Source organism: Alosa alosa, chromosome 16, assembly GCF_017589495.1.
Source record: "Alosa alosa isolate M-15738 ecotype Scorff River chromosome 16, AALO_Geno_1.1, whole genome shotgun sequence".
NCBI lineage: Eukaryota > Metazoa > Chordata > Actinopteri > Clupeiformes > Clupeidae > Alosa > Alosa alosa.
The window spans coordinates 18,505,545-18,530,322 of NC_063204.1; the positions used below are offsets into that span (position 1 = coordinate 18,505,545).

The 24,778-nt window shown below is 41.8% G+C and overlaps 1 protein-coding gene across 4 annotated transcripts in view; it reads right to left on the reverse strand.

Annotated features, from left to right (window-relative positions):
- The window catches only part of scn5lab (sodium channel, voltage gated, type V-like, alpha b), a 113,381-nt gene that overhangs the window by 58,659 nt on the left and 29,944 nt on the right, over positions 1 to 24,778 (reverse strand). For all 4 annotated transcript variants that reach the window (XM_048265790.1, XM_048265789.1, XM_048265791.1 and 1 more), the window contains 9 exons: positions 24,162 to 24,253; positions 22,057 to 22,317; positions 19,288 to 19,351; positions 12,355 to 12,496; positions 11,874 to 12,071; positions 11,405 to 11,563; positions 10,908 to 11,264; positions 4,229 to 4,349; positions 2,579 to 2,817 (listed from right to left, as the gene is read on the reverse strand). In XM_048265790.1, coding sequence (XP_048121747.1) covers positions 2,579 to 2,817; positions 4,229 to 4,349; positions 10,908 to 11,264; positions 11,405 to 11,563; positions 11,874 to 12,071; positions 12,355 to 12,496; positions 19,288 to 19,351; positions 22,057 to 22,317; positions 24,162 to 24,253 — 1,633 coding nt within the window. The remainder of the gene's footprint in view (positions 1 to 2,578; positions 2,818 to 4,228; positions 4,350 to 10,907; positions 11,265 to 11,404; positions 11,564 to 11,873; positions 12,072 to 12,354; positions 12,497 to 19,287; positions 19,352 to 22,056; positions 22,318 to 24,161; positions 24,254 to 24,778) is intronic.

Below are 24,778 nucleotides of genomic sequence, written 5' to 3' on the forward strand. Positions count from 1 at the left end.
CAGTTTGCTGTGTATCTAACGCCATTATACTCACTTTCATATACAAGCTAAAATACCTATGCATATTTTACACAATGAATTAAATAGCAAGTTTTACATAAATGTAACATGTTGAAATGACACATCAAGACAAAAACAAAGTCAATATGGTTTCAGGTGCTAAAAAATGTTAATGGCTGTTACACAGACATGACTGTTATGTTATGTGATTTTTCTTTACTAAAAACATTGCCATTCAATAAACAATATAACAGTAAATGTTTCTGGAAGCCTCTGACATGTTGTTTAAATCTATGTAACAATCCACTTCATGGTTGTCACAATATGTTCCTTTAACTCTGTGCCAAAAATGCAGCAATTCCAGTGAGTTAGCATATCGTGTGATGTATAGTAATTGATAAACAAATCCTGTAGACCCTAAATAAAGCCCTCCACTCAGAACAGCCGCCGCGGGAGACAAGGAGCAAAGAGGGTGCACGGCACCACACATCACGGCAGCCGTGACTCACAGAGTAGCTGACTCAGACACGCCTGTCTGTCTCTCTCCTGTCCTGTCTGCTGGAGAGACATCTCTCTTTCTCTCGTCATGCCAGGGCCATGCAGAGCAAGCATGTTTCTGGGGACACGCCACCGATGACACCCTCGGCTTCTGCTCACACCACCTCACGCTCCGCCACCAATGGGAAGAGACGAGCTGACATTTGACGGTGTTTTGGTCAGGGACGAGGCAAAGGAGCATGCCTAGTCATAGAGGCCGCAAACCACAACAGGGTAGGTAACGGTTAGGATGGCACGAGCAGCAACTACAGTACCTATCAGGTGAAGAGATGCCAACCATTGCAGACCGTTGTGCCACCTCCAGAGGGACATCAATAAGCTGCCCTCAACTAGTCAAGGCATCATTAAAACAGAGAATTAGTCATGTGTCATCCAAAACAAACCTTGCCATTCTCATTATATAAACAAAAGGGTCATGTTCACCTTCTGCTCATATAAGCAGTTTCAGTACAGTATACAGCAGTTACTTTCTCAACTTAAGCAGTCTATCATTTTTTTGGTCTGTAGCTCCGGTTATCAGTTTGTATGTCTGTACAAACTGATTACATGGCTTTTCAGCTCACACTGTAAATCTGTCCTGTCATAAAAATGAGGCCACGACCCCTGTGTCACGAGAGACGCTGACAGTGAACGCAAAGCGAACAAGTGACAGAGACAGCCATTTGATGACTGTCCTTGCCTCCAGCCAAGAGCGAGCCGTTAGCTTGCACCGGACGCCACTGGCTAGTGATGCCTTTCAACTTCGGCTCAGACGGAGGTGACAAAGACAGTAATGGTGCCGGTCAAGCAAACACGACATGGGACAGAGAGAGAGGGGAGAAGTCTATTTTTCAGCGGCTTCATCGTCGAACCTGCTCACTCGACCCTGCTCTAAGGTGGCTGTGACTGCGACTGCTCTGCGCCTCCTGTTCAATAAACACTGTCCACCGTGTCAGGACACCGCACGGAGCAACTGGAGCGAGAAATGCTCGGGAGTCGGCTGTCCTACAGTGACTTATTTCATATACTGAAAAACAACAAAGATGAAGAGGCACCTTCAGCACATAAATACTTCAATGGAGGAGAAAAACAAAAACATGAAATGATTGATAATATCCCTCATAAGTAGATGGGCAGACATAAAGTCAGACAACAGCATGTGGCTATATTTAGATATCAATAACATTATATTAAGTGCATGACATTACAGTATGCATAAAAGAACATTACACTGTGTCCAGCGTCTCTACCATGTCCTCCTGAGGTTCTTGCAAGGTCTTTGTGTTGGGTCATGGCACCAGGCATAGAGGAGTACTATAACATGGCATGGCGCTGATTACTAACAATGAGTACATCATGATTGGCACTGACCTTGCCCTCTAGGTGGACAGGTGCACCTGAGCCATGCCTAGAGTGGATTCATTTGACCATATCACATTCCTTTGTCCTTTTCCATTTACGTGTGCTCTTTGCTTCCTAGTTCTTGCCAAAAGCAACGTCACCTGTCATCAGCGGTTAGAGTTTAGAAACCTGTCCCAGCTAACCTTGCGCTAATCAAACATCCTGCTTTTGAGGGCAGTTGATGTAAAACTGTTTGCCCCGTCCTGCTTAACACTTCAAATGAATGCATTAATGTGCCGCAGACTGTACTTTCTACTGCAGTGGCCTTTTAATGGCAGCTTAAACTCCAAAGCCCCATGCCAACGTCACCTTTGGCAAAGTTCCTTGTGAAACATTAGAGCTGAGCTGTCTCCGTCAGTTAAGTTCTTTCTCCCTGAAGGGTGCCCTAACCCACACCACCCCTTTTTAAAGTTCTCATTATGTTGCAGCCATGCTAGCAAAAAAAAAAGTTCAAATGCAATCAGGTGTATCAAGCCTTTCTATACTTGACCTCGTATGTCCAACGGTGCCAGCAACATACAAAATGTAATAAGGTCCAGTTAATGAGAGACGGAACAAGTGATGGTCGGCTGCCTTCCCCCTTCAAACAAGTCCCATTGCTCATAAAAAAAGAATGCCAAGAAAGCAAAATGCTGCTCACCAGGTTGCCGATGGAGAGCATGGTGTTGAACTCCTCGGTCATGGGGTAGTGTTCCATGGCCATAAAGAGGGTGTTGAGGACAATGCAGATGGTGATGGCCAGGTCCAGGAAGGGATCCATCACCATGAACATGATGACCTCCTTGAACCGGAGCCAATTCGGGCAGCACCTCCAGATCAGGAACTTGTGGGCGAAGGCATACCAGCAGGGGTGGCACTTCTGCTGGGCCTCCTCCAGTTCTGTGACACACGCGAGGGGGAGAGAAAGGGTAGGCTGAGTGAACTCAGGAGCTGAGTGCCAAGCATTATGTGCTCGGGCTATTAGCAGTCATTCTTCAGTCACCTCACTTAATGCATGTACAGTATATCCACTTAGCAGACTCACTACATGACAATTATTCACATCCGACCATTTTCTAAATTGTTGCAGGCATTTCAAAGAACTACCTCACAGGGATCCCTGTACAAAAAGTACAGGCAATCATCTAAATTATCTAAATACATTTTTTGTAAATGAGCATTACGCCCAGGTCTAGTGGTTGAACAATAGACTGAGGTTCATAAAAGTTGAATCGGATTGTGTTTTATAACAGTGGAGGTGTATGCAACAATTCATTCCCCGTAACAAACGATTAGATAAATGGTAAGAGGAAAGCTGAGACAAAAACGTGTCTTCTGCTACATCTCACCAAGTAAATATGTGTGTCAGTATTACTTTCCTTTTAATGTGATTATTTCAAAGCAACTCACCGTTACCTAAACCTATTGTAGAGGATATATAGTAATATCTGGTCCATATGAATACTTCAATTTCATCTAAACTACAGCAGACATTTTCACTTAGCTATCAAAATCACCACATGGGACAGCTGCGTCTGGTTCACCGCCATCTGATAAATGTAATTCAAGTCATTTCACTAAGCCATCAGGATTGATATCATATTTCCAGTGACAGTGAGCTAGATAATTTAGACCTCATGAGTCTCTTCACATAATTGGATTTGGATTTTGCATTATAAGCAACATACAAAGTTTGGTTTCTTCCTTTGTGAACTCAATGTGTTAGCATAGAGCAACTGCTTCATCTGGGTCGCCAAAGGGATTACACTGACTGTGGTACACAGAAAGAGATTTCTCAGGGGAGAACACAGAGAGCAGATGGGGAGGTCTTTCATATGGTGTTATTTATTTCTATGCTATTTCTTCACATTATTTAAATCATGACCAAAGGTATGGGGCAAAACTGAAGTTACTGTCTTTTTACTGCACAAAATTGTTGTAGTCAAAGTGTAGTCGTGTTATCTAAAAAAGCTTTTATTTATGTTTTGGATGGAATCAATATGCTTACCTCTACAGCTAAGCTCTACAGCTCTATCAACATTTTTAACATTTTTATTTTAAATGTAGAAATTCAGAACAGAAATAGAGAATTTAGATTAGAAATATTTATTTTTTTGTTTTTGTGTGTGTGTGCGTGTGTATGTGTGAGTGAGTGTGAGAGAGATAGATAGAGAGTGAGAGAGAGAGAGAGAGAGTGTGTGTGTGAGAGAGAGAGAGAGTGAGAGAGATAGAGAAAGAGAGAGAGAGAGTGTGTGTGTATGTGTATGTGTGTGTGTGTGTGTGTGTGTGTGTGTGTGTGTGTGTGTCTCACCCTCCATGGCATCGGTGAGGTAGCTGGCCGCGCTCATGGCGCGATCCCTGCGTGTAATCTCCTCCATGGAGATGGGGCTGGGGAGCAGCATGCTGCTCAGCTCATTGGTGGAGTTGGGACCCTGCCGGAGGAACGGCAAAAACACATTAGTAGACGCCAGTGAGGCAAAACAAATGAAGGAATGAACCAATCCACTTTCAACACCAAGTAAAAGGCTAACAAGCATCTAGTTGTACTTGTTATCATTGTGAAAACACTAAGGAAGGCAAACTGAGTGTTTTTACTAGCCTTTATGCATGGTGGGCATTGTGTTTATTTGATTTGTTATTTTTTAACAGCTTCTACTGGGGCTTGTGTATAATAATATCTGCCAAAAGTTATTTTTTGTACACTGTGGGTAGCTGACCCATAATGTCAGTGCACATATGAAAGGCTACAAACAATTTAGTGACCTCAATCCTTAAAAAAAAATCAAGAGGAAACAAAGGCCAAGGCATGTGCATTTTATGCTCGCACAATCCATCTGAAAAGGTCTCTTGCGGTGCCAAAAAACATGAATAATAATAAATCTCAGCTGCAATAAACTGCATTAAATATCAATAAATTATGATATGAAATTGAGAATTAACACTTAAACTCTAACAGCAGGTAGTCTGTCAGATAGCATGTTTACGTGACAGTCCTGCCACAGCCAAACAATAACAACAGCAACAAAAACTAGATGTACCGCATAGCGGTACAAAATATGACCGCCGCTCAGTCCTGTACATCCATTCCGTGAAAATAAATCATATTAATGAATTTGTCTCCATCTTCTACTCCATCCCCCACTCTTGAAACTTTTCTGTATGCTTGTTTGGAATGTGTGTTTGCGGGCCGCACACAAAGTAGCCTACTGGCGCTGCAAAGGTGAATAGATTTGTAGCACTTGCCAAAAGATTTGTAGCATTGTTATAAAACCTTTAAAATATCTAAACAATCACAAGTAGGGCAGTTCATCACAGTCCATCCATTGCAACTGGACTGATGAAAGGTACATCTGTAGGCTACATTGTATTTGGGAAAAGCAGAAGGTAGCAGCATAATGTATTTATTTATTTATTATTAAACAAAACAAGTAGGCTTGTAAGGTAGGCCTATTTGCAACATAAATTGCTAGGCTATGCTGGCGACACAAATAAAATCTCCTTTGGAAACCAATGGCTTACGCCTTACAGTATCAAGCGGACTTGAACTGCCATATCATGGCGAAAAGTTGTAATAAAATTCACGCAGCGCCATGAGTCAAGGAAAGCGCGAATGAAGTAGCCACTTCTAAATGGGACCCACTACACCAGGGGTCTCAAACACCCGGCCCGCGACGTATGTGAAAATAATAATGTAATCCGGCCCTTGAGACTATTTTTAATTGCGACAAACAGCGATACTGATTAAAATAGACGATAGTTCCAAGTACGGTGACAAATCTCATTTGTACTCTGCTCCACTATGTGCTAGACATCCAGAGCTTCATTCAAACCCAAAATCGCTGCGCAAAAGTTTTCAGGAAATAGGCCTACTTGTATTACACGCCGAAACACAAAGACGTGCATTTGTAATGACGCGGAAGCGATGCAGGCCATAGTGTTGCATACATTTAAGCAGAAATAGGCCTACACCAAATGTTGAAAAACGTTTATGTGTGATGAAGTCTTAGGTAGGCTATGCTATTCACCTATTCTAAATCTGAAGGAGAATATCCTTTTGGAGATTATGATCGATCGATCGCCTATTGAATGGAGGTGCGCCTGGCGTATAATGACGGTGTCCACTAAGCATACCATGCTTATTTCGACCCTCTGCCCAACATAGCTTGGAGATTGCAGTGGTAATCGCGGATGATAGTGTCCGTAATGAACGCGGGTACAGACAGCAGGGCTAGTAGAAATAGGGCTCTAAAGTCACCCGCAATATGATCACGAACTTCTAATTACCCGCGATAGGAACTGATATGACCAGAATACTTTATTGTAGGCCTTGTGGTTTAGAAACCATATACATCTTAGGTGTTGGTATGTGGGTAATATGAAAAAAGGAAAGTAAACCTGCTCAAATATGTTCATCCAGTATTTACTGAAAGGTGCATCATTTGAGGTGCTTGCCATCCAGTGGCAAATTAGATGGGTAAATGTACCCCCTTCATAAACTTTTGTTTTACTCAAAGATTTTTACATTTACAGTAGGACTTTATCTCTGACCATTTTCAAGCCATGGCCTTTTGAAATTTTGATATAAAAAAACCAATGGTGTTGCTTTCTTTAACCCTGACGCCATAGTTAGCCAGGTTTAAAAAAAGTTATGAGAGGAAAATATTTTTATTTGGTGTGAAACACACACATACCCGTTTTTATGCTTTTCATTTGTTTTATAATTTGTATTAATATTTATTTTATCATTATTTTATTTATAAGGTTGCTAGCACAGGTGTCTAAAACTAGATAAAAACACTTGCACTTTCTGTTTGCAGTTGTGTGTGGTATTTGAAAAAGAATATTGCATTTTCAGAAAAGCCGCCCTCCAATCAGATGACGTTGGCAGAATTGGCCCCCAGCTCATTTGAGTTTGAGACCCTGCACTACACAGTAGCTTAAGGTGTGTTGCTAAAGCAGCCATAATGAAATGAAGGTGTCATTGTTTGGATACTTCACACACACATGCTTTTAATTTCACAGACTACAACTACCAAGCTGGAATCAAAGCACATCGATTCCCCTCTCACACCCTGCACGCATTCTTAAAACAAAATAAACAGGCGCCTCAGTCTCACGCATGTATAGGCAAAACTGTATCAGACCGTGTAACGTTGGTAAATCTTCCATTGCACAGAATGATTTTTGTAGCACGTGCAATAAATGACAGTTGAAAGATACAAACAGTGCTGCTATACATTTGCTTGGTATAACAGCATTTATAGTTTTCTACAAATGCAATCAATCAAATTGGCCTCCATCACTCAACCAACGCTAACGGTAACATTACCTAGGTCCTTATTGATATTATAAGATTAATGTACCTGCAGTAAAACCAAGCATGTCCGATAAACATCCTCAGATTTATTTCAGCTTCAAGAAGAAATGGGAATTATATTTCATGTGAACATCGTCCTATCCTTATTAGACGTTCTCTGCGGTAAACTACAGTCCTTGTACAGTCCATTGTATTTCCAACCCACTTTTAACTTCCGACAAAATTACGTCTCACTGCAACGATGCGCCATCTAGTGGACAAACGACTATACTTATCGCCAATACTGGAAATGCAGCCATGATGATGATGATGAATATTTATTTTGGCTTTCTTTTAATCCTACTGAACTTGTAATTATGTATCGGCCGTTCTAATTCCGATAGTATGTGGGTGCCTGTATGTGTGTGCATGTGCATATGTGTGCACCGCCATCTACAGGCCAATGAGTGTACAGTCACTAAATGTACACATAACCTAATTTTTTTTAGACCCCCCCCATGGATGAAATTCTACGAAACTTGGCATACCCCCAGAGAATGCCAGGTCAATCATACACATAAAATTTGGTGCAGTTCTGAACATCTTAACTGAAGATAGGGCGATTAAAGCAGAATAATATTGCATTTTTCATTTTTTTTTTACGGGGTGCAAATCACAAATGAGTGATTATGGGCCAGGTTGATGTGGGCCCTTGAGACCAACATACCATAAAAGATTCTTCATCCTCAGTGCCACGGTTCAGGTAGTTATTTAGGAAAAACTGCTTTTTATGGTTCGGGGCTCCAGCACGGGGAGGGGCCCCGGGGGCTAAAACAAATTTTTCCGTAAAAGTCTATTGGGGCTACATACCCACCAAATTTCATGTGCCCCGGTGGTTCGGTGTCCCGGGTATCGTTGACCAAAAATTGAGGAAGTAGATGACGGGGAAAAAAATAAAAATTAAAAATTAAAAAAAAAATTAAAAAACTTTGACAATCCCTATATGACCGCTTCGCTAGCGGCGGTCATAATAAACAAAGAGAAAAACAAGAAAACACACGACTGCGGTGCCGGCACATGGATGAGGAATCCTAAGTCAGCCTGATTGGTTTTGTGATTGATGCGGGAGTCGCGGGCCTGACTGCATTTGGCATGCACATGCTGTTCTGGATGGGCCGGGGCTTGGGCACGAGACGTCACTTCAGGCGGACCCTTCACGCTGATGCACAATTTTCACTATGACCCCACAGAGGAAGGGCATTGAGTGGGGTTTGGGTAGAGGGGCTCAAAACCGATGTCAGGTCAATGGCAACGGGAAGAGCAAGCCACAAACGTGTGTGTGTGTGCTCAGTGCACACAAGCACACAAACACACATACGAGTATTCACAGTCATAATTATTATTGATTGCTCAAAAAGTGTTTTTTTTTTTTTGTTGTTGCTCATGATGCCAGTAAAAATGCCAGTAGCGCCTTCAACAATGTAAAATTGTGATCAGAATTTTTATATGTTTTTACAAAACATTCACATTGGTTATTTCCTGCTATATCAACAGTACATTTTGGGCCAGTCTGACAACAGTGACACTGTACCGGTCCACTTTGTTTAAATTACAAGGGCCGAGAGTCAATTACTCCTTATTTGTCTGCAGCAATGACACTCTGATTATATAATGGCTTTTTGATCCCAGGTAATCAAAGTTGTGACGCACGGGCACTTTGTCTCGGCCCACATCACCGCCCACCACCACACTGTTTCGGTGTGAGGGGAACTCCAGGCCACTCAGTCTCCCCCGAGTGAGCCTGTGGAACACCAGAGCACCTCTCCTTCAGCATCTGTTGCTACGTTACCATGGCTGCATTGCCAGGACAACAGGGCACCCAATGCTCCCCCAACCCTCACCCCAGCAGAGAATTGAGTCAAGGCAACCGCCCTGAGCGACCAAACAGCTTTCTGGAGTTCTCTCCGCTTTATTTGAGATATATCTTGACTGTTTGGAAGTTATACAAGCCCTCTAGTCTTGGCTACACTTTACAAATAAACCCTTCATATTAAATCTGTCAAATATTAACCCTTCATATCTAATCCATCAGATGTGAAACAGTTGAAGGTTTTGCATGATTTCTGAGATATAATTCACTGATAAGGCATCATCGGCAAACCAGCACAATGAATCATGATTTCTTCGTCCAAGAATTCTTAGAATGTCTGTGATTTATTTTTTCAGTTTATTGACAGTCGGGGGGGGGGGTCCACTGTTTAATAATGAGATATATTACTGTAATGAAAACATTGAAAGTCATTAGCAGGGGTGGGTGAGGGTGGCAGTTAGAACCGATGTCACCAAGAGCAGTTAGACCGACTCTGATCATAGACGCGTTAGATGTTCTCAGAAAGGGGTCACACTGTTCTGCTTGTTTGTTTTTATTTCTTATTTGTTGCTTTCTGGATCACTGGACTTTCAACCTGTCTGCACTGTGTTATTTCTAACCACACTTTATGTCCTGTGACATCTCTAAATAGTGTTTTCATACAGAATACCACAAGCACCACAATATTTCTGTTAGAATATTTAGTAGAGTTTGAGAGTTTAAATACATTTCTGTTTAGTGAGCAAAAAAGTAATACGAGTATATAGGCCTTTTTATAGTATAGAATAGTACTGTAAGTAATCCTTACAAGACAGTGCAACTTAATATGGAAAGACAAGTTGAGCTGAGAGCTGAGAATCACAGAAATGGATTTCTACCTTTGTTGTGCTTCTTATGGTATAGTATGTTTGTGTAGATTGTAAAGTACTATGTGCCTCTACCCTTTATAAGCACCCTTTTTAATACACCATTCGCAGAATGATACTATCAATCACACCATTTAAATGCATCTAAAAACAACTGAAAAATATTAATGTTTTAATATGACTAACAAAGATTTAATATTATTAACAATAGTTGAAATAGTTGAATAACTGACATGTTGTGGCTATGCTTGCTGTCACAGAAACAGCCACTGAACCATCCCACATGCACATCTCACCGAGTCCACCGAGTTGCTGATCTACAAGATTGCCCATGACTTCGGACTGTTATGCTTCCAGTGACTTCGGACTGTTATGCTTCCAGACTGCCAGTGAGTGTAAAGAACTTTGTTGGCGTTGCATGCATCGGTTGTGGAGACACAGCTGTGCGCAGTTTCACGCGAGTCATCATTGCCCTTGGACATTTTCAGCCGGTTGGAAATTGGACTAATTTTATTTTTAATTTGTATTTATTTTATTTATTAATTTGTTTGTTGTTTGTCTTGTATGTCTTGGTGTCACAGGTACGCTGGCGACTACGCCGCTACGTCCGGCATCTTTTGCGTTTGTTATTTCTTAAATGTAGTTCTATGTCTTGGTGTCATGGGTACGCTGGCGACTACGCCGCTCCGTCCGCTATTGTCTTTGTTAGTCTATGATTTTGTATGTGTCAATGACAATGTCTTAGCCTATATGTGGAGCGCTTTGGGTGGCACTCTGTGCACGTTAAATGCACTATACAAATAAAACTGACTTGACTTGACTTGACATCTCCAATAAAAAAATGTCTCCTATTCTGTAAACTGCGTGCTATCTTAAATGTATCATATGCTGTTTCAATATATGTTAAACAAAGATATATTTTCAGTATATATTTTTGATTAGTCATGGATGTACTCACACTTTCTTCTTTGACCTTCTCCATGGTGCAGGCAGGCAGAGGCAGTGCTGTGAGAGGCCCTTGGCCTGTCATCCCGTTCTGGTCCATGGCCACGAAGAGCTTGCCGTTGATGTTGAGGCTGGGGAAGAAGACACCGGAGCCGTGGCTGCCGATGCTCTGGGTGCTGGTGCGGCGCTTGGTCCAGGGCAGCGCCAGCGATCCCGCCCGGCTGTCGGCATCGCCGTGGACGCTGAACTCGTCGTCGGCGAAGTCCGCCTCGGAGTCCTTGTTGCGTGGCCGGAAGTTGAAGATGCTGACCTGGCTGCCCCTCCTGGTGCGTGATGACAGCGTGCGGACGAGAAACGCGTGTGTTGTGTGCTGGGTAGAGCAGTCAAAAACAGGAGTGTTAGGAAAGTGGGTTTGGAATACCCACCACAGACTAGTCACTTCCTACATCGCTGTCTTCATGCTGTCGAATGACTATTACTGTCAATGTCCCTTATTTGTGTCTGACTCACCTTCATGCCTTCTATCGTATCGATTTTTTGTGATTTCTCCTCACACTCGTTCTCTGGCTCCTCAGACAATGTTCTTTGGCTTTTCCTCCGAGCTTTTTCTTCTGAGGGAACGTATGGAGACAGATCTGGGGAAATCATCGACTCGGTCTCTGTCACTTTCTGAATAGTGAGGGGGAGTATGACAAAGAAGGTGAGGAAAAAAACAAGACAGTTAAAAGTTGTTGGTTCGAGTTTCAGAGAAGCTTAAATAGATGGATAGACAGACACCAGACAGCTCATCGCAATATCTGCGATCTATGGATGCAGACATGACATCTAAATCACATCATATATCCCAGCAGTGTCATCTTCTCAATTGTTCGGGATGTCTGTAATATTATAAACAGGCTAACAGCCCAATATAGCACCAGCGCCTTGAATCGTTTAGGCGGCTGCTGCTCTGCTGGACTGAGTGAGTTGGGAGACGTACTTGCTGTTCCTGGCGTAGGCGCTCCATGGCTTGCTGAAACTCCCGATCCTTTTGCAGGGCCTCAGCGATGGTGGCCTGGTTCTGCTCCTCGTAGGCCATGGCCACCACGGCCAGGATCAGGTTGACCAGGTAGAAGGAGCCCAAGAAGATGACCACCACAAAGAATACCATGTAGGTCTTCCCCGCTGATCGCAACGTCTAGGTTGAGATGTCAATAAAGATTCCATATTCCATATCACTACAGTACAACACTAAATATCGACATAGGAGGCATTTAAGCACTACCATTCATCCTGTTCTTTTGGAGATTTTTCAGTATTACTGTTTTAAAATGTTGAGAATTATATCAATGCGTGATCTGCTACACAGTCTTATTAAGAGAGAGATGTAATCAATTTAACCTTTAGTTTTACGCAGTGCCGCTGAACATTTGAAAATATTTAATTGACACTACATGGAGTGGAGCACTTTGCATCATTACCTGATGATAGAGATTTTCCCAGTAGTCTTGAGTCATGAGTCTGAAGAGTGATAGAAATGCCCAGCCAAAGGTGTCAAAGCTGGTGTAGCCATAATTAGGGTTCCGTCCCGTCTTCATACATTCAAACCCATCTGGACATTTCCTGTGAAAAAAAAACAGACACAAGATAGATGTGTCCATTTGGTTATGTGGGAGTTATTGAGGGCAACGACAAAATCCTTGAAGTGTTCAAGCCCAGTATCTCTCCAAATATGCACTTAGGAATGAGCACAGTGCTGCCAAATTGAATGCATGCTTTTGACTCACAAGTCTGCACTCCCATTACTCCAATAGTAATTAATAATGGCGCATGAACGCTCATTTGGCTGTATCGTGATACCCTGAAGGTCACAGGAAATGTGAACAAAACAGCACAATAACTAGGACGTGAAAGGGGATGGGGACCATGGTGTAGACCACTTTACTGTATATAGCCACTGTTGTAGCTCATAACACAAACACACAGTTCCACCCCTGCCTGAGGCAAGGAAGATGATGCCACCGTGCAGATATGCACCCATGTGCCGCCCCACGTGAGTCGCCGAGCCCCCGGGCCAAAGTGTGCACGGCCCCTCCGACACTTCGCCTGTGACGAGCGGCGAGGGGGTCACATGATGGGTGGCGGGGGTCAGCCGACTGTCAGCGGGGCCGAGCTGAGAGGCCCATGGCGCCACCAAATGTGCCAGCCCGGCCCCGCGCGCCACCACCCCCTCTTTCCACAACGACTCTGTCTCTCCCCTGCCCGCCAGCCTCTCTCTGCAACCCCCCCCCCGGCCCTGCCTGTGGGCTCCGGGGCCAGCGGCCCTCCAGCCACCGTGACATGCGGCGGGTGTGAGGGTGTGGGGCGATGGGCGCTATCGCTGTCGGACACCTCAGTGTGTTTCTGGAGGACGTGATAATGGACAGGGCCACTTCAATTCAATGCGGATGGGATGGCAAGGGGGAGGTGGCATATGAAATGCAAGGGGGGAGGTGGGAGGTCGGGGGACAGGGGGAGTGATGGTGGAGCTCCACAGGCTGATAGCGAAGCCAAGTTCAGCTCCAGTCCTCTCACACAATGTAAACACTGACTCACACAGAACATCACTTACTGGCACTCTGGGTTAACTCTTTCAGTTGGCACTGCTTGCTGAGCTACTCCAGGACTAGCACAGATGTGCTTACCCCACCTTAGTTTTATGTTTTCAAAGGTTTATTCATTCTACAAACAATGGTATTTTGTTGTGTCTTTCACATTCTTTGATGGGCTCAACATAGGAATCAGAGAAAAACAAAATAGTGTAATCTCAAGGGAAAAGGGCTTTCCTAAAGTATTGTTCTCTCTGCCTAATGCTCTCTGACTGACAAATACTACTGTAAACATCCAACAAGGCCCACAGAAATCCTATTACTTCATACACCGATGTGAACCATTTACATATATTTTTCTCCTTGGTATATAAACAATTACATAGTCATTGTGTGATATCCTTAGAATAACAATATATTTTGACAGCCTTATCTGCAACTTATCTGGATGTGAAATCACTTTGGTCACTTGGAGCAATTTGCCAAAGAGGCTGCAGTCACTACGTCCACAAGCTGGAAGCACAATGGTCCAAAGCATCGCCAAAGTATGAGGTCCCCTGACAAGGGCTATTTTGGGGTTTAGTGATGAGCGGGAGGTAGATCAGAATATGTATGGTAGTTGATCCCGTAAACCAATACGGTTCCCTCTCTTTTGTTTCCATATTAGCTGCCCATTGGCATCAAGATTCTCAACATGACAGGAAGTATTAACGGCAACTTCCTCTGTTGCACTGGCACCAGGCTGCAGTTAACTCAGATGGCATTCCCAAAGCTGCCTCTGCCATTTAAAAATACAGCATGAGTACAACAAAACAAGTATGCTGTTTTTCAGCCAGTGCAGACTAACTAGCCAATTAGTAATTACTAGCTAATGAGCACATCACATCAGGCCATCTTGGTCCAGAACACTGTGTATCACAGCAAAACAGTCACAACACTTTCTACAAAATAAATAAATATATATATATATATATATATATATATATATATATATATATATATATATATATATATATATATATATGAGACGTGTCTTTTGCAATTATAATGTGGATTTATTGAGTCACTCAACAACTCAACAACTGACGTGGATTTATGATCATAAATGAGGAATATTGCTTCTGAGTTCTTTAATGCTGCCTGGTCTGCGCTCTTACAAACAGGCATCTGAGCAGGAAAGGTGAGCTGGTCATTAACAGCTCTGGCTCTCATGGCACAGGGTGGAGGGAACCCATTTGAGCTGTTGGCAAAGAGAGCAGGGACAGGAATCTGCCCCCTCACAGGGTTAGTTAGAGAGAGAAAATTAGCTCTCCTTCTGTAAGCCCCTAAAATGAGAGAGCAAGAGAGAAAGAGAGAGAAACAGCGAGAGGAGAGACCACAGGCTTCAAAGTAGGGGTCTTCACCTTGATAAGACCCTGAGTTTACAGCTCATGTTTCAGTCCAGGTTCTATGAGGTGAACACGAGTCACAGCCTGTTTGTCCAAACAGACTGCTCCCTCTTCCCTTCCGATGCACTCTATGGGAGTATGTGAGAGCACATAGACACACTGCACTAAAACATTCAAGAGAAAAGCATTATACCCCTACCTCATACACTATGTGAAACTGATATACAATATTAACTAGCTATTCCTTTTAAATAGAGACTTGATCACATCTACCTTCTCTCCATTTCCATCCCTATAACGCCTGCCAAACCACACGTTCTGAATGTGTTGTCACAGTCATGAGAATCTCTCATCAAGCAATTACTGAAATCTGAGTTCACAGGCTATTAGCACTGCATAGGAAAGGTCTAGCATGGAGGTCTACCAGGATAAGAAAACGAAATTTCTATAGCAACCGTTTCCAGGAGGTTTGTTGCCCGAGGAGTTTGTTTTTTGTAACATCCCTTAAGGTTTTCAGCCCATCTCCGTGGACTTGTGAGTTGTTCGAGGTAATGTGGCTGTTATATATTACATCAGATTCTGATTACTTTGAATCATTTTCCTGCTGAGCTAAAATCTTGTTCGAGTATATAACCTCATTCCGGTGTAAAAAATAATATTGTTTTTAGTATAAAGATACTTACTTTGAGCTTTCCTGTAAGATTATTTAACTTAAAATAAGTCAAAATCTTCTTAAATTAAGACATAAAAAACAAGCAAATTTCTCTGCCAATGGATTAAAATATATTTTAAAATGTAAAATTTAAGACAATTTAATCTTAATTCTCATCTTAAATTAAGGTACATTTTCTTAATCCATTGGCAAATACATTTGCTAGTTTTTATGTCTTAATTTAAGAAGATTTTGACTTATTTTAAGTCAAATAATCTTACAAAAAAGCTCAAAGTAAGTATATTTATACTAAAAACAATACTAACTAGATATTGTATCTTAATATAAGATTATAACACTTAGTAAGATATCACTTTTTGCAGTTCTACATTTTATTATTGCTTTATATAATGCCCATTCAATTACTTGATTATATTCATACTAAAATTATAAGTTGATTAGAAGATTTTTTTCCATAAAACATGCCAATTACTAGCTAATTGCTACCTAAGGTCTCCTCTGCACTGTAGCTAGAATGTTATTCCTCATTATGTAATTTACTGTGGATAAAAACGTCTGCTAAATAAATAAATGTAAATTTAATGTAAGACAAGTGTCTGATCAAGACAAGTGTCTGATGAAGAGACATGACATACAGTGGCAACACAGTACATTATTTTGATCAGTTTAGAGAAAGCATTGTTTTACCCTGATTTCTGTCCCTTTTTCTTGACAAGTGATTACTGTAATTAATTAACAATTAAAGCAGTTGGACTCAAGATCACCGGCACTGTGCTTATGAGGCATGCGCTATTTTGAGTTGGCCTGGCTCTGGCTCGTGATCAAAATCATGAGCCGTCCATTTGGACAAGCTATGAGGCGGCTCACTGATATAATCTTTCAAACATCCAAAATGCCCCCTAATTACAGTGTATTTATAGTCTCACCAGTGTAATCAACACAGACCAATACCCTATAATTACCACAGTAATACCGGCAAGGCGATGGGTGTTTTCACAGGAGTGTCTGGAGTGGTCACAAAAGGGTTAATATTATGAGAATATCTCAAAGATTTTGAGACATATTAGTTGATTACAAATAGAAAATGCAACTACCTCATGACTAAAAAGAAACTACTTACAAAATAGGTGAGAATACATCATACTCGTCAGAGAATCTACAAAAGCACATTTTATGGTAAAGTGAATATACTTCAGCTCTTCAAGGATGAAAGGAAATAAATATAGGAGAGATAAAGAATGGGAGGAAAAGACTAAATGATCTCCACTTCATGGCCAAGGCGGCCATTAGCAAAACCATTAGGCGGAGGCCAGAAGCCTTAAACAGGGACCAAGATGAGGGGAGGAAGGGTACCTGGGATAATGGACGCTCCATGAGCGCTCACGGCTGAGAGTGAGACGTATAAAGCTTCAGCCCGTGTCTCCTTTTGACTTATGCTGCAGTAACTGCAATTAACATGGCTGGTTTCAGGGAGATTACCCCTACTGCGGTATCTGTAATCCTGGTGCCCTGTTCTTCACAATTTAATTATGACTGAAACCCTCAAAAGGCCATTTGTGCAGTGCCATATCAGGCTTTTTAATCAAGAAATGCCACTGGTTGCATCAATCTGGCATGTGTTTGTACTTTGTAAGCTGTATTTTGTCATTCTATGTTTGGCGCACACATAATGGCTGATGTACATCTTAGAAACCTGGTGAGGTATAAAACATAGTCTGGAATGACACGATACTTTTCCTTAACATGGTGCCCCCTCAGTGCTGCAGTCCAGTATCACACAGTGCGTGTGGTCAGTCCAGGGCAGGGCTCTGTGGGCGGTGTTATCAGCACCGGACATGAGGCCGCCTGTGGATGCTATGTTATCAGAGGGACAGACAGACAGATCTGCTCTTCTTTGTCTCTCTCTGAATGGGAGCAGATGTTACAATCAACATCTGTGGGCCAGTCCATAATTTATGCCAACAGACCATTAGGCAGCAATGCCGACATGCTTCCCACCTCTATAACTCAGGGGGAATGCCTTGCACTTTCCATTACATGTTCGATATATATTCCCATTTCAACTGAAAAAAAAAAGTCCAATTCTTTTTAAATATTACTGTATTGATTAGAATAGCTTTTAAGATAATGTTTAACCATTTACAGCCAGGTCTGGAAGCATACTGTAGGCAGCTACCACTAGTGAGTGCTACTAGCCTGTGCGCTAATTGCATTTGCTTTGCAACCATAGGAGCATGCAATGAAATGGAAACAGCTATGGCATTTCAGAGATCACTGACAGTGGATAATGGCTCTGTAGTCACCCCTGTTTCACAGAATGGTTTCACCTAAGTCCCCCGTCTCTTTCTTCATCATAATGGTACAAGCTTATTTTAGGGGTGATAAATGAAAACCCTTTAACACAAATGAGCATTTAAAGAAAATACTTGAGTGATAAATAGCTTGAATGAGCTGTTACAATATGGGGTATAAAGTGAAAATGTAGAAGTAAAATGCCCAACTGATGTAATACCCAGTATATTGCTCATTGGGGAACAATTTTAAAGTCAGTACCAGCGATACTTTGTCAGAAAGTGTGGTATCCATCAGACTGCTCCAATTCATATTAATTGCTTCAAAGCCACATGTGGTGAATAAGTGCTTTTACCATCATTTATATTGTGAGATCTCTTCACAATGTTTTAGGTATCACCTGCACACATCATCTTCCAATCTGTCCTTGGTCAATCGTTTATTATCCACAATATAGTCACTACTCACGTCACAGTGATACCGAGAATAGACCACTAGTACATATCTGAACTGACTTAGTAAAGTGGGATTTAGCACACGCTTTTATCCAAAGCAACAGGGACTCACATCAAGCTGACAAGCCGTAGGTGGTCACAGACTAAGAAATACTGGGTGTCACCATCACTTCTGAAATAGCTTCACTAAAAGTTTACCTTTGTCAGCCTCTTTGAGATTTGTGTCAACAGTCAAACAGACCTGGCAATTTCATGTGATTCTAAGACTTAACTTGCTTTTAAAGTCTGTACATCATGAATTCACTGCATAGCAACAGAATACATGAGATGCATGCATGACAGCAATTCATCGCATGACAACACAACATACACAAGATGTAATTAGTTAATGACTGAAAATCCTCCTTGACCTCGGCGCAGGAGGGGTCACAGCCGCCGGACGCTGGCATCCAATCTAACCCGCTCCTCAGAAAGCTCTCCTCTGAATGTGACTCAAGAGCTATGCGGCTCCCAGTGCAAGCCACGGCAGCGGGGGCTGGTCGTAACAGCTGACTCACCCAGCCTCCCTGAGTCAGGCCTTCAAAGCTGCCCTAGACCTTTGTTTACATTAGCCACCCTGTCACTGGAATCCAATCTGCTGCTTCACCCCCAGCTAATCTCGGGCCCCTTTGGCCTTCTCCACTTGTGCTCTGTCACAGCCAAATATGACAAGGACAACCTGTGACAACTGATGTATACTAAATAATTAGATGCCTTACAAAACCGATTAGAGGCTCACGTAACATCGGACAGAGCGGGAGAGCACATAAAAAATTCACCTGTTTAATGCATAAGTGAGGTAGGTTAGCGTAAATAATCTTGTAAATGCCTTTAGATTAAATACAGTACTCTCAGTACATAATTGATCATTCATTAGTTGTTTGTTAACAATAGACCTGCACAGCCCAAGTTTTCCAATGCATACTTTGGTACAAACAAACAAAGGCCAGTATTGTAGTATGGAACCAGACACACTCACCCAGCATCACTTCCATTTCCACAGATTAAGGCGTCCTTGGCTCCTTCCACTTTGTAAAAATTGTCTGAAAAATGAGAAATATCTATGTAAGATGGGTCCATAAACATGGCACATGGTTCCACCACACATTCAAAAACACCCCAAACACTATGAATACACTGGTATGATATGGTACACTTTGCCTAGTCAGGATGAGCAGCATTGATTAGATGTTATTAAATAGAGATATACAGTACAGGTAGAGTTTATTTTTATCCATCTTCACCTGCAAAATCATATTGTCCACAGTGTTTCTTACACAATTGAAATAGAATTAAGTAGAAAGAAAAAAATGTAGAGAAATGTACTTCCATGAAGATATTTTTTACTTCTCATCACTTTCTCCCAATACATCTTTTTTCTTTGTCGGATTCCAAGCCTAATGCTTAACTCACCTTGTAAGAACATGAAAAAATAGTAATTGGATGAAATTCCGAAATGTGCACCACCCTCTAAGTCATTGTAAATGATGTAATCATTGAACTAAATACACAAACCCAGACCCAGTGGTGTTAGGTTACAGTTAGGACTGCACTCTTGCTTTTAGTGTGATACACTTTTGGCCCTGAAGTAAGGCAGCTCCTTCAGAAGTCATATAAATGGTATCAGCGCGTGCCTGGCAAGAGCCACCATTTCGACCGGACCCGCAGCTGTGTTTCAGTCCCATTAAAGTGACTAAGAGATTACAATGTACGGTGGCCTGGGTGGTCAGCCTGTGCTCCTTCTGCTGAGCAGCCGGGGCCCTTCATTTTATCTTTCCTCATTTTCACACCGTTTGCCTTTCACCCTGTCCCCACTCCAGCGCTCGAGAGGCACTGGGCGACCGTCAGGGCTGGAGAGTGGGCTTCGCCCGCGCGAGACCCTTGGCAGACCGCCCTCGCTTTAGCCCTCAGCTGTCGGCATTCCGCGTTTCAGCATGGCCTTAAATGTTCCTCCTGTGCCGCCCTGACTCAAACAAGACCTGAAAGCCTCCCCACCGGTGGCGCTTGTCAGCCTGTGGCTGTGCCCCCGCTCCAGGGACTGATCAGATGCTGGAATAACAGTTTAAACGCACTCTCTAGTGGCTCGTGTCATGCTATCTACGCCGTGCTATAAATGTATTTAGAACAAAAGCCGGCTAAAGTAATGCGGCTTCTTATCAAATAACCTTTGCGGGTCGAACAAACAGTACCACCCCAACAGGTTTCTTATTCAGTAACATCATGGCACCTTTAGGCATATCTTATGCAGGTTATTCCACGTGAAATATCCTAAAAAGTGATTTTCCAGGTCTTAAAAGACTACAGCAACAGCTAACATCAACTATTCCATGCATGTTTACACCTGCCTTGCCTAATATCCTGCTACTCTACAGCATTCTTGCGTGGTAGCTGGGTTATATTTATTTTAGCTTTACGTGCAAAGACCATGCGTGTCTTATACAACGATGTTTTGTTTATCACTATGTGTGCATTATACAACTTCTGTTGCAAGTCAGTAATTCAAACAATGTGACTGGTCATGATTAGAGGTAGCATCAATCTATTTAAATCTTTGCCCTACATCCGCCTTGTGCAGGTCAACTTATTGAGCGACAGTTCTGCCCTAATTTCTATTCTCATGAAATGGGATCAACCAAAAATAAAATCTAAAGTTAAATGAATGTCTGCTCACCTATAATGACTGTGCTGTTTTAACTTAAAATTACAATCAACCGGGTCTGCTATCCACTCCACTCACATTAAAATACAAAAATCCCCCATTACCCCGATAAGAAAGTCTTTAACAACAAACCCAAAGACTTGATAGTAAAATGATTGAAGAAATATGATACTGCTTTTAGAGATACTATAAATATATTACAAATACAGATACACTATATTATACAGCAGTATAACAAAGGCACCAGAAATGTCTTGGCAACCAAGGCTGTGATAATAATCTCAGTGTCTTCACCCTAGGTAAATGCCAGCAGGAGCTGAAATTCACAGTGACACTGCCCTCAACGTGTTTGTGGGCAAAAAGAACATTCCAGAAAAAGAAGAAAAAAAAACATGTGCTTTTTGCAGACATGAGTATTCCTAAGAGTGAGAAATTATTACTTTGCCTTACTCGGAAATTCTGAATACACATCTAAAAAATCTACAAGAGAAAAGAACTACGCATTCAAGTAGATGAGCTTGCATAATTAATTGATTAATTTGTTGTTTAATATTACTACTAATGCACATATGTCATAAGTAATTTATATGGAAATGTTATTCTGTTATTTTTCCTACACTATTGAAAATAATACCTTCCATGGTCTGCCTCTCTTAAAATCAACGTCAGGCATATGCCATTATGTAAGCTTTAACAAATGTTGCTCAAGGCAGAGAGTGTGTTCCAGTCTCATTTTGCCACACTAGACACATCCACATAATAAAAAGAGAAAAAGCTCCCTGGCCGATGCACTATCTGCATTTCAGCCTGGGCAGATTCAGTCTGCTTGCATGACCATCACTCTTTCGTACTGCAACTATTCAGGTCAGATATGCTTATTATGTCTTTAATGCTGAAACATGGGAAATGCACGAAGAAAATGGAGTCGTGGAAAAAGTCAGCTCTCTGACCCACATTCATTAATTGACTTTTTTGCCACGTTCACACACTATTCATTCACACCACTCTATAGATTACTGAAGTCTGTAGAAATTGCCCTTGGGCAGAAAATTGTGGGTTTCCAGTCATTCCCAACAGCACAGCCTCTACCTTCGGTGTTGACAAACTCCTCGATGGAGGACCAGGTCTTGTTGTTGCAGAAGAAAGTGCTGCTGCCGTTGACACTGAGGCTGCTGACAGTGTTGTTGGTGATGCAGTGGGCGGGGCTGCGGACGCACTTCTGCCGCAGGTTGCCCATGAAGAGCTGCAGGCCAATGAGGGCGAAGACGCTCAGACAGAACACGGTGAGGATCATCACGTCCGCCAGCTTCTTCACCGACTGGATGAGAGCTCCCACAATGGTCTTCAGGCCTGAGTGCGGGACAAGAGGGGGGAAAGGTCACTCTCACCACCCCTGAGACATCAGCGTGCTGCAGTGTGCTTCTCCCTGATATGGTGCCTTTTCGTCAATAACAGATTTCATAGCTTTTGCTGTAAACTTTCCCTACAATTCATTTTAATGTGGGACTTTCTGGCACTAGCTGCCTTCATAATTTAATGTCAGTTTTATCAAATTGTGTTGCTGAATGTCTCCTTCAAATGAAATGAAAAAGAATATCCAGGAAACACTGAGGTACTGGTGTAAATGATTTAAATTCTAAGACAATTCCATAACAGTCCAAATGCATAACATGCAACTATGGAAATCAAAACCAAATGTAGCTAACTATATGTTTGTGGCATTTTATGTCAACATAACAATGTATTACTGACTTTTATATTAATCTACTACATTGAAAACGTCATGCAACCACAAAAAGCAACAAGCATCACATGAAAACCACAGCACGGCAAGACAACCAAAAACACACAACACAGAAAGGGCTTCCCCTGGTATGTAACACTTACAAAACAAACAAAAATATTTTCCAGTGACTCATCTACTGTCACCAGTTCACAATAGTATGTCATTGACACCAGACACAGACAGAATTTGTCCAGTAAGAACTTCTGTTTAGAATTCTTAAAATAAATGTATCCAGAGGTATATTATCAATGTAATACATAATATCTCTCATAGAATGATTTAGTGATATATCTGTATTTTTTAACTATGTGAGTAATGTGACATATAAAATGTGTACAAACAATTAAATGAAATACATATCTATCTACATATCGTACAGTAGCCCTGGACTATAATCCTTTCAGAACCATCCATCTGTAATTTTATGATTTATTTAGTATATTCAATTTTTGTTAAGTTACACTCTTATAACAAATGTTGTGTCCCTATCTGGACACAGAGATGTGTTAAAAAAAAAAAACAACGCAAGTTATTTCAACGCATATTGTGTAATAAATTAAAAAGGAAACACAAACTGTGTTGTCCCTATCCGAACAGAGATGTGTTTAAAACAACGCAAGTTGTGTTTTATTGGAAAGACATTCTTAATCATCTTTCTGAGGGCATTTTATCTTTCTTTGATCTATAAATTTCAGGACAAGACTGAGAGATGTTGCTTTGTAGAGTGAGTACCTCTCAGTTCCATCTGAAAGACTGTCTGATGTGAATGGCTACAGCTTTTCATGGATAGTCAGTTCACAAGTATGTTCATGCCTATTAGATGTTAAACACTAAGGTTGAATGAGGTCTTTTGAGTCAGGTTACTTAACCCCTTAAGCTTGAAAGCGTGGAAACTTGATAACACGGCCTCAGCCTAATTGCAACTTACAGCAGTGTCACCTATATAGACTACACTTTTTCTCATATTACAAAACAGTATGTTCAATTCAGGATTTTACTCTTTACGTCATATAACATGACATATAAAATTTTTAGAAGCTGTCTGTAAAGGATGGGAGTGCCATGTGTGTGTGTGTGTGTGTGTGTGTGTGTGTGTGTGTGTGTGTGTGTGTGTGTGTGTGTGTGTGTGTGTGTGTGTGTGTGTGTCTGTGTGTGTCTGTGTGTGTGTGTGTGTCTGTGTGTCTGTGTGTGTAGCCTCCAGTGTTAACTCAGATGTACCTTAATGCTTAAATAATCTTGGCAACACTAATACTTTCTGCACCTCGGGAGGGCTGCCCAACTCAAAAGTGTCCTCATTTCCTACATGTCACATTTCCACATCTCTGTGAATTGCATAAGCTGGAGAGAAAGGAAATGTCTGGCAGTGGTCCTTTTAATGTAGGCCCTTAGTATTTAACTCCCTTCTCACCTGGGATGACTGAGATTGTTTTCAGTGCTCGTAGGACTCTGAACGTTCGTAGCGCTGAGACATTGCCCAAGTCCACAAACTCAGTAACATATCTGCAATGAGCAGAGAATTGAAGCACACACAATGACAGTGTAACCACAACAGGCAAACACACAGATGAATAGACACAGGAGACAGACAGGAGGCAAGGAGGCGTCCACAGTGGGGTGAGGTCATGGGGCACAGCTGTTGGGACCGTAGTGGGTACAACATTACGGTTGTGACCAGACAAACAGCGATAATGCTATCCCTCCTACACCCGTCCCCTGACGTTACGGTCAGGAGCAGAATGCCCTTACCTGGGATTACTGAAATAGTTTTCAATGTTCGGATGACCCTGAATGATCGTAGTGCCTGAAGATTGCCTACTTTAATAAACTCAGTTAGAAACCTGCAGGATCAGATTACACATGTGATAAAACATAAACACAAAAAACAGAGGAAGAAACATAAAGGAATCAGTCAAAAACATGATTGGTAAAAAGATAAAATCAACATAAGCTTATAAACACAAATAGAAAGAATAAGATAAGGATATAGGAAATATAAAGTCTTCTTATTTAGATAAAAAAATATGG